This window comes from Schistocerca americana, chromosome 6, assembly GCF_021461395.2.
Source record: "Schistocerca americana isolate TAMUIC-IGC-003095 chromosome 6, iqSchAmer2.1, whole genome shotgun sequence".
Taxonomy (NCBI): Eukaryota; Metazoa; Arthropoda; class Insecta; order Orthoptera; family Acrididae; genus Schistocerca; species Schistocerca americana.
The window spans coordinates 455,256,017-455,274,386 of NC_060124.1; the positions used below are offsets into that span (position 1 = coordinate 455,256,017).

General features: G+C 44.6%; 1 protein-coding gene across 1 annotated transcript in view; it reads right to left on the reverse strand.

Annotated features, from left to right (window-relative positions):
• Positions 1-353: 353 nt before the first annotated feature.
• The window catches only part of LOC124619754 (aminoacylase-1-like), a 118,275-nt gene continuing 100,258 nt past the window's right edge, over positions 354-18,370 (reverse strand). Inside the window, exons 6-8 of the mRNA XM_047146332.1 lie at positions 8,017-8,246; positions 6,756-6,816; positions 354-582 (exon numbers count right to left, since the gene is read on the reverse strand). Of these exons, the coding sequence (XP_047002288.1) occupies positions 436-582; positions 6,756-6,816; positions 8,017-8,246 (438 nt within the window). The 3' untranslated portion in view covers positions 354-435. The remainder of the gene's footprint in view (positions 583-6,755; positions 6,817-8,016; positions 8,247-18,370) is intronic.

An 18,370-nucleotide genomic window follows, 5' to 3' on the forward strand; every position in this document is an offset into this window, starting at 1 on the left:
CACCGCTCTCCCGGTCGTTATGATGGTTTTCTTTGACCGGAGCCGCTACTATTCAGTCGAGTAGCTCCTCAGTTGGCATCACGAAGCTGAGTGCACCCCGAAAAATGGCAACAGCTCATGGCGGTCCGGATGGTTACCCATCCAAGTGCCGGCCACGCCCGACAGCGCTTAACTTCAGCTATCTGACGGGAACCAGTGTACCCACTGCGGCAAGGCCGTTGCCAAGCCTAACAAGTGTTGCTTTTATTTAATGTTCTTTCCCCTTAATCGCATCTCAAGCAATTTAGTGTTTTGCTTATAAATGACTTAACTAGGAACACATTCCAGGAAACGTGATGAATTCTGCAGTGGAAAGTATATTTAATAGTGAATGAGGTACATTTGTCGCTGCATCGCAATGCACAGCAGGCGAGCCGTCTGTACGGAGCGAGAGTGCTACGGGACGTTAGCCAGCTCGAGCAGCAGCTCCTGGAAGATGCGGATGCCCTGCAGGAGGGTGCTCACCCTGATGAACTCGTTGTGGCCGTGCAGCAGCGGCGGCGTCAGGTTGATGGCCGAGAAACCCAGCGCCGGCACGCCCACCTACAGCACGGAAATGACGAAAACAACGACGGACTCAAAGTCTCCACCTCATGTACAAAGATACACTGCCGTTTATTATTGGTGGTATTTCACTCAAACATAACATAACGAGACTGGCACAAGTTGTGTGTCATTTTAATAGCCATAAAACTTACACTACTGGCCATTAAAACTGCTACACCACGAAGATGACGTGCTATAGACGCGAAATTTAACCAACCGGAAGAAGATGCTGTGATATGCGAATGATTCGCTTTTCAGAGCATTCACACAAGATTGGCGCCGGTGGCGACACCTACAACGTGCTGACATGAGGAACGTTTCCAACCGATTTCTCATACACAAACAGCAGTTGACCGGCGTTGCCTGGTGAAACGTTATTGTGATGCCTCGTGTAAGGAGGAGAAATGCGTTCCATCACATTTGCGACTTTGATAAAGGTCGGATTGTAACCTATCGCGATTGCGGTTTATCGTATCGCGACATTGCTTACCGCGTTGGTCGAGATCCGATGACTGTTTGCAGAATATGGAATCGGTGGGTTCAGGAGGGTAAAACGGAACGCCGTGCTGGATCCCAAAGACCTCGTATCACTAGCAGTTGAGATGACAGGCATCTTATCCGCATGGCTGTAACGGATCGTGCAGCCACGTCTCGATCCCTGAGTCAACAGACACGGACCTTTCCAAGAAAACAACCATCTGCACGAACAGCATGACGACGTTTGCAGCAGCATTGACTATCAGCTAGGAGACCATAGCTGCGATTACCTTTGACGCTGCATCACAGACCGGAGCGCCTGCGATGGTGTACTCAACGACGAACCTGGCTGCACGAATGGCGAAACGTCATTTTTTTGGATGAATCCAGGTTCTGTTGATAGTATCATGATGGTCGCACCATCGCTTGGCGACATCGCAGTGAAGCACATTGGAAGCGTGTATTAGTCATCGCCATACTGGCGTATCACCCGGCGTGATGGTATGGGGTGCCACCGTTTACACGTCTCGGTCGCCTCTTACTCGCATTGACGGCACTTTGAACAGTGGACGTTGCATTTCAGAAGTGTTACGATCCGTGGCTCTACCCTTCATTCGATCCCTGCGAAAACCTACATTTCAGCAGAATAATGCACGACCGCATGTTACAGGTCCTGTACGAGCCTTTCTGGATACAGAAAATGTTCGACTGCTGCCCTGGCCAGCACATTCTCCAGATCTCTCACCAACTGAAAACGTCTGGTCAGTGGTGGCCGAGCAACTGGCTCGTCACAATACGCCAGTAACTACTCTTGATGAACTGTGATATTGTGTTGAAGCTGCATGGGCAGCTGTACCTGTACACGCCATCCTAGCTCTGTTTAACTCAATGCCCAGGCGTATCAAGGCCGTTATTACGGCCAGAGAAGGTTGTTCTGGGTACCGATTTCTCAGGATCTACGCACCCAAATTGCGTGAAAAGGTAATCACATGTCAATTCTAGAATAATATATTTGTCCAATGACTACCCGTGTATCATCCGTATTTCTTCTTGTTGTAGCGATTTTAATGGCCAGTAGTGTAAATTACAAATTAAAAAATATCCTCTAAAGAGTGAAAAAAGGAAAAAAAATGTGCATTGCCTTGTTAAGTTTAATATAAGTAGTAATATTTTGATCCAGTTGTCGTCGCGTCAGGGGACCGCTAAGTAAATAAAAAAAGTCAACAGTAGCTTTCTAGAATAGCGTAGTTTCATTATTGCTGGGTATAAGCCTCCTCTTCTGTTTGGTGCCCTCTCTTCCAGGCTTGCGCAGCCTGCATTCACACATCAAAATAGGTGGTGATATTAAAATTAATTATTATATAAAATGTGAAAACCAATCTCTCTTTAATTAGACTAGCATTATTGAAAAACAGAGTTGCCAATTTATTTTTTATCCTGTTTCTTACATAATTACATGCGAACTTAGTTTCACGCATTACTCTGTTTCGAGGCCTACGGCCTACAGTAGTCTGATGATAGCGTCCTAACTCTCGGCGAAACCGCGTGGTGCGCCGTATGAAGCTTGCAGGGCTTGACCAGGTGCTGTGACCCGAACGGGCAGTCGTTTGACGACAGGCGTCGTTGACATATGTGTCTACGTTTCCAATTTTTTCGGAGTAAAGTAATTAAGACTTAGACTCACAGATTTATATTGTTGGTTTGACATGTATCTACACTGCCTAGGTAGTTGATTTGTACTTAAATTTCGTACTTCACGATTTTTAGATGTATTCTGTTTTTATTTTGTTTACTTAGCGGTCTCTCGACGCGACAACGGTTGAATAAAACTATTCCTGCTTAAGTAAAACTTAAAGGGGCAGTAGATACTACATTTTTACCTTATCGGGTTTTTTTGTGTCATTTTTTTTATTTAAGTTTTATTTCGTGCTTTTTAAATTTCATATTTTGCTAGTAGACCCGGTGCGATTGGCACACTGTCTTCTCATTCACATAAATACTTTCCGGGACGAAACATAAAATAATGACATAAAATTCTGTATACAAATCATCAACATTGGAGGCCGAAGAAACCGGCGTAGGAAGTCACCCTCTTTCATCTAACGGCCTTGCCAAGAGGACGGAGGATTGTACAGAGGTTCAGGGCACTGTCTTGTTCTTGGGGTGGGAAACTGTTCCTAAAGACCTAATAATCAGCAAAGATCAATGGCATGACTGTTCAGAAGACGATGGAACCAATGCATTAATGATACGTAATGTATATCCAGAGGACTTGTAGCCCGTAATAGAAAAAGTGTCGATATCTCCATTGGTAAAAGATTCCAAATTAGTCCCCCCATTCGGATCTACAGGAGGATACAGGGAAAGGGGAGGTAACCATGAGAAAAAGACTGAATATCCAACGAAGGAATAACACTGTAAGAGTCAGGGCTTGGAATGTCAGGAGCTTGAACGTGGTAGGGAAGCTAGAAAGTCTGAAAAGAGAAATGTTACGGCTCAGTCTAGATGTAGTGGCTCAGTGAAGTGAAATGGAAACAAGATAAATATTTATGGTCTGAAGAGTACGGGGTAATATCAACAGCAGCAAAAAATGGTGTAACGGGAGTACATTTCGTTATGAAGATAGGACAGAGAGTTATTTTCTGTGAACAGTTCAGTGATAGGATTGTTCTTAACAGATTCGATAGCAAAACATCATCGACAACAATGGTTCAGGTATGCATGCCGACGCCGCAAGCTGAAGATTAAGAGATACGTAACGTGAATGAGAACACTGAACGGGTACTTCAGTACGTAAACGGATATACAAATGACCTGGATGCAGGAAGTAGTAGAAGAAATGGTCGCGGGAGAATGTGGGTCTGGTACTATGAATTAGAAAGGTAAGATGCTAATGGAGTTCTGTGATAAATATCAGTAGAAATAGCGAATACTCTGTTCAAGAAACACATAGTCGGAAGTACTGACTGAGCGTGTAGGAAATTAAAAGCAAGAGTGGCAACGTTACAGTGTAGTGGGAATTCCACTGTTCAATGCAGAGGAGAGAGTACATAGGTAGAACAGCACACTGAATGCCTCTATAAGGAGGAAAACTTGTCTGATGACATGGTAGAAGAAGAAACAGAAGTCAGTATAGATGAAATAGGGGATCCAGTATTAGAATCAAAATTTAAAAGAACTTTGAAAGTCTTGAGATCGAATGAGGCAGAAGGGATAGAGAACATACAATCATAATTTCTAAATTTGCTGTGGGAAGTGGAAACAAAGCGACTATGGACGTCTGTGTGTAGAATGTGTCAGACGACATACCATCAGATTTTCGGAAAAATGTCATCCACACAATTCCGAAGTTCTCAAGAATCGACATGTGGGAGAATTACCACACAATCAGCTTAATAGCCCATGCATCCAAGCTGCTGATAATAAGAATACACAGAAGAATGAAAAAGAAAATTGAGGATGTGTTAGATGACGATCAGTTTCTCTTGAGGAAAGGTAAAGACGCCAGAGAGAGGCAATTCTGACGTTGCGGCTAAACAAAAATCAAACACGTTCATAGGATCTGTCGACTTGGAAAAAGCGTTCGACAGTGCAAGGGTGCCAAATATTCGAAATTCTGAGAGAATGGTGGTAAGCTACAGGGAAAGACGGGTAATATAGAATCTGTAGAAGAGCTGAGTGGGAGCAATAAGAGTGGTAGACCACGAACGAAGTTCTCGGATTAAAAAGGGTGTAAGACAGGGATGTAGTCTTTCACCTTTACCGTTGAATCTGTACATCGTAGAAGCAGTAACGGAAATAAAAGAAATATTCAAGAGTAGAATTAAAATCCGGGGTGAAAGGATGTCAGTGAAAATATTCGCAGATAAGTGAAAGCGTAGAATTGTTACAGGATATGCTGAACGAAATGAACTGTGTAGTAAATACCGAATATTGATTGAGAGTTACTCGAAGAAAGACGAAAGTACTGAGAAGTGGCAGAAATGAGAACAACGAGTAACTTAGCATCATAATTGGTGATCACGAAGTAGATGAAGTTACCGAAACTGCGACCTAGGCAGCAAAATACCCCGTGACAGACGAAGCATAGAAGTCATAAAAAGCATACTAGCATTGACAAAAAAGGCATTCCTGGGCAAGGGAAGTCCACATAGGTTTTTATTTGAGAAAGAGACATGTGACATTCTTCTTTTAGAGCACAGAATTGTACGGCAGGGTGACATGATGGACTCTTGGAAAACCGGAACACAAGAGAATAGAAGCATCTGAGGTACGGTGTTACAGAAGAACGTTGAAAATTAGATGGCCTGTTAAGGTAACGATTGAGGAGATCACCCGGAAAGTAAGAAGGGACAGGATGATGGGGCATGTTGAGACAACAGGAAATAACTTACACGGTAGTAGAGTGAGCTGTAGAGGAAAAAACTGTAGAGGAAGACAAAGACTGGGATACATATAGCTAATGAAGTTGCAACTGCAACTCTGAGATGAAGAGGTTGGCACAGAATAGGAATTCGACGCGGGGGAGAGGGGGGGGGGAGGGGATCAACGCGCTATTGACTTGCTCAGGTTGTGAAGTTTGTTGTCTTCAATAAATCATCCAATTTTTCTGAAAATATACTTTTGTTTGTAGGTAGAAGTACATGATAACTACTAATTTACGTTCCTTCCTAGTGGTTCTAAGCACTTCAGTCTGGAACTGCACGACTGCTACAGTCGCAGGTTCGAATCCTGCCTCAGGCATGGCTGTGTGTGATGTCCTTAGGTTAGTTAGGTTTAAGTAGATCTAAGTTCTAGGGGACTGATGACCTCAGATGTTAAGTCCCATAGTGCTCAGAGCCATTTGAACTATTGAACGCCCCTTCCGGAAAATTCCTTCGTGATTTGCTTTTTTTTCTCTCTTTTTCTGAGATTCTGTTTACGTAGTGAAAATCAGTATTTTAAGTGCCGGGGCTTGGAGAAATCTGGAGGAAAATGTAGATGCTGTAAGAGTCAAGGGTGACCACGAAGACAATGCTGCGTATAAAGCATCATTTTGTTGCAAGATATTTCTTAGATGTTGTGTGAGGCAGTAACGAATGAGTTCAAAACTAAACCACGAAGGTCGAACTAGCGTTACAATATTTAAAGGCGTCTTTCGTCACGTCACGCGGAAGTGCGTTTTGATCAGGTCGTGGGTAGGACGCTACTTTATCGGCGTAGTGTAAAAGAACAATACAGGACCTTATAGGGCTCGTTTTCATAATAGCTCATTACACAGTTTAAACTGGCCTTGGTTGCCGATAAAACGATAGATTTAAGTTAACTAGTAGACTCTACTTGTGTTTCGAAACAAAAGTTTCGTATTTTTATGTGTCTGAACACCCTCGTAGATTAGACAGTAGTCTCTTTTACTTTAACGTGACTTTGTAATGGATAGTAACATCAAATATTTTACCGAGGCGAGGCGGGTGAGGCTCTAAATTCGCATCGGGATGGAGACAAGTTCATATACCCGTCAAATCGTCTAGATATTGGTTTCCTGTCGCTTCCTTACATCGAAAGACACAAATGCCGGTTTGGTTCCCTTAAAATGGTGACGCTGGTTTCCTTACCCATCCGTACCATCTATATATCTTGTCGTCGACAGGACGTGAAAACCTAGTGCACTTTCCTTTCACATGATAATACACTTAAGTCTTTGCACAACTTACATTTCGCAGGAAACGCGCGTCAGTTGTTCCAGGACAGGATACAGCTCGTATCTTCAGCTTCCTGCAAAAGCAGAACATAACGAGTTCACCAGAGAGATGTCTATGTTTCATAATAAGTAGATAGGATTTCAACGTAAGAAAGTATTTGTATTACGTACAAGCTGTTCAAGAAATAACCTTATGAGAATAACTGAGCAAGTTGTTGAAGTGACCTCCATTGTGAGATGCTGCATGTTTTAATATTTTTTGTGGAGTCAAAAATTTAAAACCTTCTCAAACCGGCCTGATTTACCTTCACTGATCAGGATGGTAAAAAACATGCGTATATTAAGGGAATTTTCATTCACAAAGCAGGCTTATCACATTCCTGATTAAATTGAGCTTAACTTAAATTCCATAAGGCAGTGAAGCAATTTCGAAGTCTCGGTGCGACGAAAATTGTCAGTCGATCTCCTGAAAACGTTTGTAATAATTATTAACTTTCGGTGATCACATGGGAAAGACCGGAGATCTGCTGGTAAGACCGTGTTAGCCTATTTATTGGAAATAATAAACTGGTTATCTTGAGCATACAAAACGGCAGGTTCGTCCAGCGTAAATTAGACGTTCCCCACTGATCCCGTGCAACACAGCGTAGTAAGCAGACACTGTCAATAATAATCAGTTAAATAATACGCAAACACACTTACTTTAGTTTAGTTCATGTATTGAATTCCTTCTCATACAGAATCTCATCAAGATGGCGATTAGCTCAACAATACATACATAAACATCTTCGTTCTTTCCTGGCTAATCGGCAATATCCGAATCCTTCTTTTCATAAGAGAAAAACATAGATAGCAGAGAAGCTATTCCATGGAGTAAATGCATGCTCCAAGGAATAATAGGGCTTGAAACTACTTTGCATTGATAATCATCGTATATTAAAGTTTAGTAACCGTTAAGATAAGAAGAGATATTTCGAGATATGTACTGAGTTATATAATTTATAAAATTTCTGAAAATATTGCGGAGAGACCGCTGCAAGAGACATTACACTGTTGCATGTCAAAACTACGTAATATTTGTCGAGAAATAGCGTTAACGCATCATGGCGAGCTTACCAGCAGCAGCAAATAAACGCCTGTCATAAGGATACACTAGTTTTTAAACACCTTGAATTTCTGTCTTGAAGTATTAGGACTAATTTAGGGAGTACAGCACTCTTGTCGTTTCATCAGGTGTGAGACATAACGTGTACGCGCCAGCAGCTGTTGCTTACAGCTTGTCGGCTGCCCTCTGGAAAGCTGCCCACCACGCGTTGTCTGGCCCCAGGTCAGTGACCTGCTGTCTCGCCTCCTTCTGCAGGAACCCCAGCTCCACCTGGTCTCCAGCCTCGGAACACCACTGCCGCATCCTGCGCTCCAGCTCGTCGAAGTCGATGCGCGGGTTGAGCCTCATGTCGAAGACTGCACTCATCTCTGGCGGTATCACGTTCACCTGCATGCCTCCCTAAACAATACATAATCAAAGGTCTTATGAAGACGCTACCAGTAAGGATGGTTAAATTTTCTAAACTATGGATGTATCGAATTTTTGGTAAACGTCTGACTGATATCGATGCTGAGGCTACATTTAAAGCTACCTCTTTATTCAGCACTTTAATTTATACCCAGTATATTTTTTTCGTAGACGACGATATTCACTGTTGTAACTGCGACCGGAACGGTCGCAGCTTTGACGTGACGGAAAGCGCGGCGGGACCCATGGAGCGGCCCGCGAACAACACAAACTGGAGAGGACGGACGCGACCAACGAAGGACCTTACGAACAACGACAAGACCAAAACAACAGGGTCACTAGAAAACCTAACTAGACAACCATGTCCTCTCGTACACAGAACAAGAAAGTAAATACGCTATCTATGGTGAGGCGATATGTCCGGAGATGTACGCAAGATTAGACTGACTGGTTAAGTTTTTTTTTCCTTTATTGAATTTCGATTCCCCCAGAAGGGGGCGGGCTGGCAGCAGCTTAGTACTCTGCTCTGCAGTCTACAGACTTTTTAAAACGTAAGAAGAAGATAAGAAACAATATAAGCAGGCGATAAAACGGTGACTTAAATTGTAAGACGGCGGAAAATTGTGGAAAGTTAAAACATAAAGCAAAGGGTTGGCAAAGCTAATAAAATACACAGGAAGCAGACAAGTAACACGGTAGACAGACAGTTAAAAAACATGGTGAAAGTCTGGTTTCTGTTGGAAAGAGATATAAAAATCACACCCAGCGACAGTATGATGGCCGTTCGCAATACTTCGGAAAAGACACATAACACCGAACACACACTGTAAAAACTGCACTAAAATGTTGGCACAAAGATGACACGCCATAGCCAATGGCAAATGGGGGGGGGGGGGGGGGGGGAGATCTGGACAGATGAGGGGGAAAAACAAGAAGGAGGGAGGAGAGGAAAAACGAAAGGGTTGGGGGAACCAAAGGAGGGGGAGGACTCATAAGGGCAAAGGGGAGAGGGGCTCGCTGAGAGATTTTTGTTTTTTTTTTGTTTTTTCTTTATTGTTATTTTCAAACCCGCACAAACAGGCAGGCTGTCAGCAGCATGTTACGCCGCTCTTCAGGCATAGAGTAGATAAATAAACAACAGAAAGTGTGGTGTCACCGCCAGACACCACACTTGCCTGGTGGTAGCCTTTAAATCGGCCGCGGTCCATTAGTATACGTCGGACCCGCGTGTCGCCACTGTCAGTGATCGCAGACCGAGCGCCACCACACGGCAGGTCTAGAGAGACTTACTGGCACTCGCCCCAGTTGTACAGCCGGCGTTGCTAGGAAAGGTTCACTGAGAATTACGCTCTCATTAGCCGAGACGATAGTTAGCATAGCCTTCAGCTTAGTTAATTGCTACGACCTAGCAAGGCGCCATTTATCCTTTGCTATGTATCTAATGAAGCATGTACAGTAACAAGACCAATGTTCACAATTGTGGATTAAAGTTAAGTATTCCAGCAGCTACGTACTTTTTCTTTATAGCATTCATTACGTATCCTGTTTCAGACCTCACGCCAGCCTGCGTGAGTTTAAGCGCGTGCCTTTCGGTTACCCGTCACTGTGGACTGGCTGTCTTGTCAGTCCACAACATTTTTGGCGGCGAGTAAAAACAGGGTCTTGTTCTTTATCCTTGCTTAGATTACTTGTGTCATGGCTTCGCCACAATCTCCAGATGTACTGTCCGAATTTTATCGCTTGCAGAATCAGCAGACGCAGGCGTTATTGGATTCCCTTGGACAGTTTGTCCAGGGTCAACGTGCAATGCAACACGATGCGGCAGCCGCCGCTCCACCGCTACCACAGCCACAACATGCAGTTGCACCACCTTTTAGACGCTTCGATGCGGCCCTGGAAAGCTGGACGGAGTGGTCACGCCAATTTGGATTTCATCTCGCCGCCTACAGAATTCAAGGGAACGAGCGGCAGCCTCATTTATTGGCGTGTGTAGGAGTGCAAACGTACCGTGTGATAGTGAAATTATTTCCCCGACGCGACGTAGCAACTCTGTCCTGCGAATAAATTTTGTCTGCTTTAGATGCCTATTTCAAGGAATCAGTCAATATAGTGGCAAAACGGTATACGTTCTTTCGTACAAAACGTACGGCCGGTCAAACTAATCGGGAGTGGGTTGCAACTTAGCAAGACCTTACCAGGGATTGTGCTTTCGAGTGTGAATGTGGACTCCCTTATTCAGATACAATGGTACGTAATGCAATTGCACAGAACGTTTCTGATGTTCGTATACGGGAGCAAATTTTGAGACTAGTCAATCCCTCCCTTCAACAAGTGATAGACATATTGGTTAGGCAAGACACACTTGACTTTGCTCAGGAATCATTTGAAACTTCGCCAGCCGTGTGTCACATTAACCGGCCCGCCGGGCGAGCTGCACGGAACTGTAAACAGCGTGTCAATTACGTAACGATCGAGAGTAACAGCAGTAATACTGGCGAATACAGCATTACCGAACAGGAAATGGTGCACACCATTCAAAAGCTGGAAAACAACAAGGCTGCTTGCGTGGACCACATGTCAGCAGAGATGTTAAAAGAGGGTGGAAAGAAACTACATGAAATCTGTAACCTTATCACAACGATCTGTAAAACTGAAACTCTATCTGAAGACTGGAAAACTGCAATAACTTTGCTCATACACAAGAGAGGAATTAAAATGGAATGTGGAAATTACAGAGGAATCAGCCTGCTAAACATAACATACAAAGTTCTGTCAAAGACCATTCTCGAAAACATTAAGTTTTATACAGAAAACATTATCCAAGAATACCGGGCTGGATTTCGACCAAACAGTTCCACAGATGACAATCTGTTTGCTCTACGGCAGATCTTTGAGAAATAGCGTTAATCTGACGGGAATATTTACTCTCTGTTTAATGATTTTCAGCGAGTCTATGACAATATCCACAGAATTACAGAAGTAGCCACTATAACACACTAAAAGAATTTAGGATTCCCAGCAAAATGATTATGATGATACAACTGTGCATCGATGGCTCACAGGCAGTAGTGGAGTTCAGAGGATCCATATCCTCTAACTTCTCAATCAAAACAGGAATACGACAAGGAGATACTCTTTGATTTGGTTTCTTCGACCTTGCATTGGAGAAAGTTGTCCGATACGAGCACAGTGAAGTAAAACTTCTGACATTCGCAGATGATGTAGTCTTGCTCAGTGAAACAGGAGAAGAGCTGAAGGCACAGTGCCGGCCGTTGGTGGCCGAGCGGTTCTCGGCGCTTCAGTCTGGAACAACGTGACCGCTACGGTCGCAGGTTCGAATCCCGCCTTGGGCATGGATGTGTGTGATGTTCTTAGATTAGTTAGGTTTAAGTAGTTCTAAGTTCTAGGGGACTGATGACCTCAGATGTTAAGTCCCATCGTGCTCAGAGCCATTTTTTTGAAGGTACAGTGCCACCAGAATGGGACTTTTCGTAAACTATCTCCCGAGTAGTACCGTACGGTCCGGAAAGCTAGATGCTTACCAAGAAAGAAAGAGAAAAGCTGAATGCTTTAGAAAGAAAATCGATGTGAAAAATCTCGGGACCTGTATTGGAGAATGACATCTGGAGAGTTCGAAAGAACACTGAAATTTACCACTAAATGAAGCAACCCATTGTCTTCAAGAAGTTAAAAAGCAGAAAACTGCAAATGGGCGGGGCATGTGGCTAGAATGGAAAGCAAAAGAATTCCTGAGGGGTTCGAGGACACTCTCTAAACGACACAACCATTGGACCGTCCTCGCACACGGTGGAAAGAGGACATAGAGAAGGACGTCGAAGCTTTAGGAATCCACGCAGGTTGGAGAGAGACAGCGAGGGATAGAACCAGATCTTTGATGCAGCTCGTCGTCTACAGGGCGTGTGATTGCTGAAAAGAAGAAGAAGTTCTGTTCCGGATTTGGTTAAGTGCTAGTTACTAGAGACGTGTTTCTAGAGGACACTGCCTTTTTCTGGATGTGGTCAGTGCTATTGTGGAGATTCTGCTGTGTTGGCAGAAGAGCCAACATCGTGTTACGAATGGAGGCCGAAATGCACGCGTTTTAGCTCACGCAGGCTGGCGTGAGGAGGGAAGGACTATACTGACGTGAGTTCTGGAACATGACAAGGTATTAGAATTCAGAAAGCGGACGTAATTAGTTTGATACTTAACTTTAATCCATTAATGATGAAAGTACATGATTCACAATATCGATCTCAATAGTAACTGAATATGGCGCGTTGCTAGATCGTAGCAAATGACGTAGCTGAAGGCTATGCTAAGCTGTTGTCTCTGCAAATGAAAGCGTATGTAGACAGTGAACCATCGCTAGCAAAGTCGGCTGTACAACTGGGGCGAGTGCTAGGGAGTCTCTCTAGACTAGACCTGCCGTGTGGCGGCTCTCGGTCTGCAATCACTGATAGTGGCGACACGCTGGTTCGACGTATACTAACGGACCGCGGCCGATTTAAAGGCTAGCAAGTGTGGTGTCTGGCGGTGACACCACAAATTCCACAATGAACAAACATTTGGGTGAAATCATTTCAGTTTACTAGCATTGGTCAGACTTAATTGTAGTGGCGAGTTGACGTTGGTACTCTGTGGTTGGATTAAGAATTAGGCCGCGTGTCTCCGAGCAGTAAAGTGGAAGCTCATAGGTTGCTCATATTAAGGACAGTGGAAGGTGATTACAGAGTCGTATATGAACTTTTCACTTCGTCTTGTTGTAAATTCCAAAATGTTACCCTTTCCAAAGAATAAAGTAGTTTCTGAGCTTCTAAAAAAAGTTATGAGGTGTCCCGAACGCTAGCCGTCACACCGAATTCCTTATTTGCAGGCTTGAGTACTTTTGCGGGCTTATAGAATCATTTTGTGCTGACGTACGCCTTCGGAAGCACGCCGGTGGGCACTAGGAAACATTGTGTAGGAGGAGCTGAACTAGGTGCGCCTGTAACAAGAGAATACCAAGACACGCCGCCAGGCTTCACACCGACAACGCCCCCTGGGCAGCGTTCATATAGGTCGCCGCCGCCGACCAAGCTGTCTGAACCTCTCAATCCCGGTACCTCAGAAGGTAGCACTTGGACTCAGTTCGCATTGCACCACAATACGTCGCATTGCTCTATAGTCTCCCACAGTGATAGTAGTTGCTTCGCACCTTAACTGAGAGGGAACATTAGTCATTGTATATAGTTGTGTGATGGACATGAACAAGATTCAAAAATTAGTACTTGTTATTTGATTGCTGTTAACCATAGAACTTCAGACTGGACGTTATTGAAGTCAAGTATTCAGTTGGTTCCTGTAATAAAGTGTATTTCAACCGTATGCACATTATGTGTTGTAGTGAGAGGAAACTGCCCACGTACCTATCATACCACCCTCTCCTAATCCAGCCAGGAATCACAAAACATTTCAGGAGGGTACAGCCACAACAATTGGTGACGAGTTTGATCAAGTTTTGTTTGATTTTCATGTGTTCTAGGTTTCTGCAGGGGAGCTGTCGTTACAGAGATTCTATTTGCTAATTTATTATTATTGTTCATGTATTACAGGAGGGGAGCTGCAGAAATAATATATTTCTCTTTTCGCAGGCTTTGCACATTGCTTTTTCTATTTGCCCTGTGCATCAGCCGCAGACTGCTCCTGCTCTGAAACTAAATCAGATTTAAGTTTCAGAACCAGTAAATTGCCACACTGACTGTGGAGCAATTGCTTTCCGCACAAGCTATGTCGACTGCCCAACCGGCCAACCAACTGCAGTCCTTGTTTCATCCGTCATAGACGGTTCCTACACGTACTGCTCAAAAATTGCAACTGTGGGCTTTACGTCTACACCAGTATCAGTACGAAATTGTGTAGAGAGCTACGACAAAGCATGGCAATGCAATGCTGACGCCCTTTCTCGCCTTCAGATCGGCCTGACTCTGATTTTGATTCCTCTGACACATCTTCTTGCCAGATCGATGGGCAGACTCTGAACTGCTGCAATCTTTTCCACTGAATTACAGAAAAATTCCACAGGCCACGGAAGCGGACCATGATCTGAAGATTTTGTAGCATTACATTCGCACGTCTTGGCCTCGATCATTGAACAGTGTTAAAAAAAATGGTTCAAATGGCTCTGAGCTCTAAGGGACTTAACATCTGAGGTCATCAGTCCCCTAGAACTTAGAACTACTTAAACCTAACTAACCTAAGGACATCACACACAGCCAGGCCCTAGGCAGGATTCAAACCTGCGACCGTAGCGGTCACAAGGTTCCAGACTGTAGCGCCTAGAACAGTGTTCAGAACTCAGTAGTACGCCGATACTTTGTTCGTCGGCATAACCTTTCAGTACAATAAGTTGTGATCATAGTACAGTCCGATAGTGGACAGTCGCATGTGCTCGTTTCCGTTCCAAAAGTATGTGTTACAAATGCCCCACGAAGGTCATTTGGGAACTGGTCGCACTAAACAGATAGCGCGCCGGCGCTGTACTTGGCAGGGCATGCACGCCCACACTGAACAGCGTCAAAGCGTTGCGCATGCGCGGACGACCAATAAGCTCCGCCACAGACATACGTAGCTTGGCTTAAGACTCAATCGCCATGGCAGCGTATGAGCATTGACTTTGCTGGACCATTCTGGAACACTAATGGCCCTATTGTGGTAGACTCTTTTACCAATTGCGGTGCCTATGAACTCTACCACGTCATGTAGCACCAATCAGGTGTTGTTCTCAATTTTTTGCATTGAAGGATTGCCTGAAGTCATTGTTACGGACAAAGGACCTCAGTTCACGTCACATGAGTGTGAACCGGTTTGTGAACGAAATGGCATTCGTCATCTAACAAGTGGGCGTTTCACCCCTCAGGTCAACGGGGGAGCAGAACACTTCGTACGCAGCTTTAAACAACGAATGGCCAAGCTTCGCACATCCCACGCACGGTAACAATCACTGCAGCTCTTTCTCGCCTTCTATCGCTCCCACTCACCCGACGGACCATCACCGGCCGAACTTCTCCGTGGCTGCCGCCATCGGACGCTGCTGCTCTTCCTCCACCTACCGCAACATCCGGTGCCGCCGATGCTCCGCAAGTATAGCTTGCAAAGCATGATCTTGTTCTTTACAGGGCTTTTAGCCGACGTCAGCACTGGGAGCGAGGCGAGATTCGGAAACCCTTTGTCGCATATATGTATCTAATTGCAGTATGGCGGCCTCACGGACCCCCCCCCCCCTCACCCCCCTTCGCAGCCACCAGCTGGTGCCGCCAAGTCACCCCCAGACGTCGCGCCCTCGCCTCCTCCGTCGCCGCTCTCCGAACTGATGGGCCTGGACCCGCCATCGCTGTCGCCATCGCCGTCGCCGTCGCTCCAGGAAACACCCTCAGGACTGGACATGTACCCTGAGCAGTATTTTCGGGAGGACGTTCCTCTGCCCTCCCAAGCCAGATGGCGGGATACAGCTGGGAGTTGGGAGTACGCCGTCCTCCACATCTGTGGCTCCTGGCTCATCTCTACTTCCAGGAGGGGGGAGGGGGGGGAGGAATGAGCGTGCTTACGCCTTCACCAGCACACCAGTCGGCAAAATCAAAGATTTTATAGCAGGCGCTGAACTAAGCGGACCTATGACAAGAGAAGACCAAGACACGCTCTCAGGCCACGCGCCGATAACGCCCCCTGGACACTGTGCTTATAGGCCGCCGCCGGCGACCGAGCTGTCTCAATTTCTCAATCTCATAACCTCAGCACGTCGCATCTGGACTCAGTTCGCATTGCACCTCAATGCGACACACTGTGCTCTAGTCGCCCACAGTGATAGTTGTCGCCTCGCAACTTAGTGAGCTGTGGGGGTACGTTAGTCGCTGTATATGGTTGGACACGGACAAGATTCAAGAATCAAAAAATGGTTCAAATGGCTCCGAGCACTATGGGACTTAAAATTTGAGGTCATCAGTCCCCTAGAACTTCGAACTACTTAAACTTAAGTAACCTAAGGAATCACACACATATCCATGCCCGAGGCAGGATTCAAACCTGCGACCGTAGCGGTCGCGCGGTTCCAGACTGAAGCGCCTAGAACCGATCGTCCACGCCATTCAAGAATCAGTACATGTTATTTGATTGCTGTTAACCACAGAACAGGACGTAACTGAAGTTAAATACTCAACTGGTCCCTGTAACAAAGTGTAATTTATCCACGTGGGCACTTTGTGTTGTAGTGAGAGGAAACCGGCCACCCACCTGTCATACCACCCTCTTCTCATCCAGTAAGGAACTACAAAATATTACAAGAAGGCACAGCCAGAACACATTTCTTGCGTTCAGTTACAGTACAATTCATTAACAATCCACTTCTTTCGCATTCATTTCAAGATATATCTTATCATTCTTTGTATTAAGGCACCACTTTTGATCTCTGTTAATGATCCACAGATACACTCAGGCGTATCAGAAATCAAATGCCACGCGGGATTAGCCGAGCGGTCTAGGGCGCTGCAGTCATGGACTGTGCGGCTGGTCCCGGCGGAAGTTCGAGTCCTCCCTCGGGCATGTGTGTGTGTGTTTGTCCTTAGGATAATTTTGGTTAAGTAGCGTGTAAGCTTAGGGACTGATGACCTTAGCAGTTAAGTCCCATGAGATTTCACACACATTTGACAAAAAAGAAGTCAAATATTGAATTCTGATCACTACTTTTTATTGAGCGTTTCAAGAATTGTATGATGTATCTAATCTTCTATGCTGCCATATATTAATGTGATGCTAGAAATCCTTAATGAATGTTCGTTTTGTTACGTAAATTCGACGTAATAACTTAAACCAATGACTGCATTAAATACGCAACGAAAGCATCAAACAAAATAGAATTATTAAAACCCTACATATTAGGGAAAACTATCGGTACTGTCGATATGTCGCCTAAAAAAATTTGGAGTACAAAATTTTAGAGTGTTTAGAGGGGATAAGAAAAGCACTTTTTTATGTAAGAATAATGGCACAGTTTCACCGTTTCTCCGACAGGATCCACGAACCTTCTGACGGTAGTGACGTTCTAAATGCCGCGTGACGAATATTGTTTTAAAGATGTTGCTTAAAATGTCATTTGTTTACACTATTGCACAACTGGCATCTACGTGCTAATTACTGCCTAACTCACTATAAACAATCACGTGTTTCACGAATAATGAATGCGCATTAGTCAAAGTGGAAATCAGCTCATCTGAAATGTATATCAGTGTCTCTTGTGCGACGAACTCTTATCTCCCCCCACAAGCTTACGCCCTGCGGAATGTCATCAGCTGAAAGTTTTGTACCCTCTGATACCTGAATGGTTGGAAACCCCCTCTCACGCATTGACATTGGAGGCATTTAGTTTCTTGGCTATGGATAGGGTGCGGTTGGCGGGGTTATGTTTAGTTAGCTGTAACACAGCTTCCTCAAATCGAACAGTTCGCACACAGTGAGGTTTACCGGTTCTTAGTCGGTTTGTATCTTGTTTCACTAAGATGACGATGAAGTCTTTGAAATGTGACATAATTTGCCTGGAAATAGTTACGTATGGAGGCCCCTCGCTGCTCGACTGTTGCGTCATCACTCCCCAGAAATATGGTGCACATCAACTAACTTAGTTAAAATGTAATCAGGCATCAAAAACCTGTGAACATCGGTAGAAACTTCCATATGAACACAATATAAACAATAATAATGTATTGATCTAAGGAATGATCTCCCTGAATCTAATGACCTCTCTGGAGACGTAAGAGTCTCAACTTTATCTTCGATAAGAATAGAAGCTAGTGTACGAGTAAATCGAAAATTGTCCCAGGAGAAAAATGAGCTGAAGGTGTGAACTGAAATTAGTGTTAAGGAGAGCATTGGACTCGGAAAGTCTGTGCAGCTGTGGTAGCTGCAGTGCCACGGCGGTGCAGTGTTCATCGCGTTTGTCTTGTCTGCAGGAACCCTAGGATCAAATCTTGGCCTGGGTACAAATTTTAATTCATTACTAGCTTGTATCCTTATCGAATAATAAAGTAATTCGATACCTTAAGTAGTAATGAAAACGTACCCTTCCTATCAAATGTAATTGTATTGCA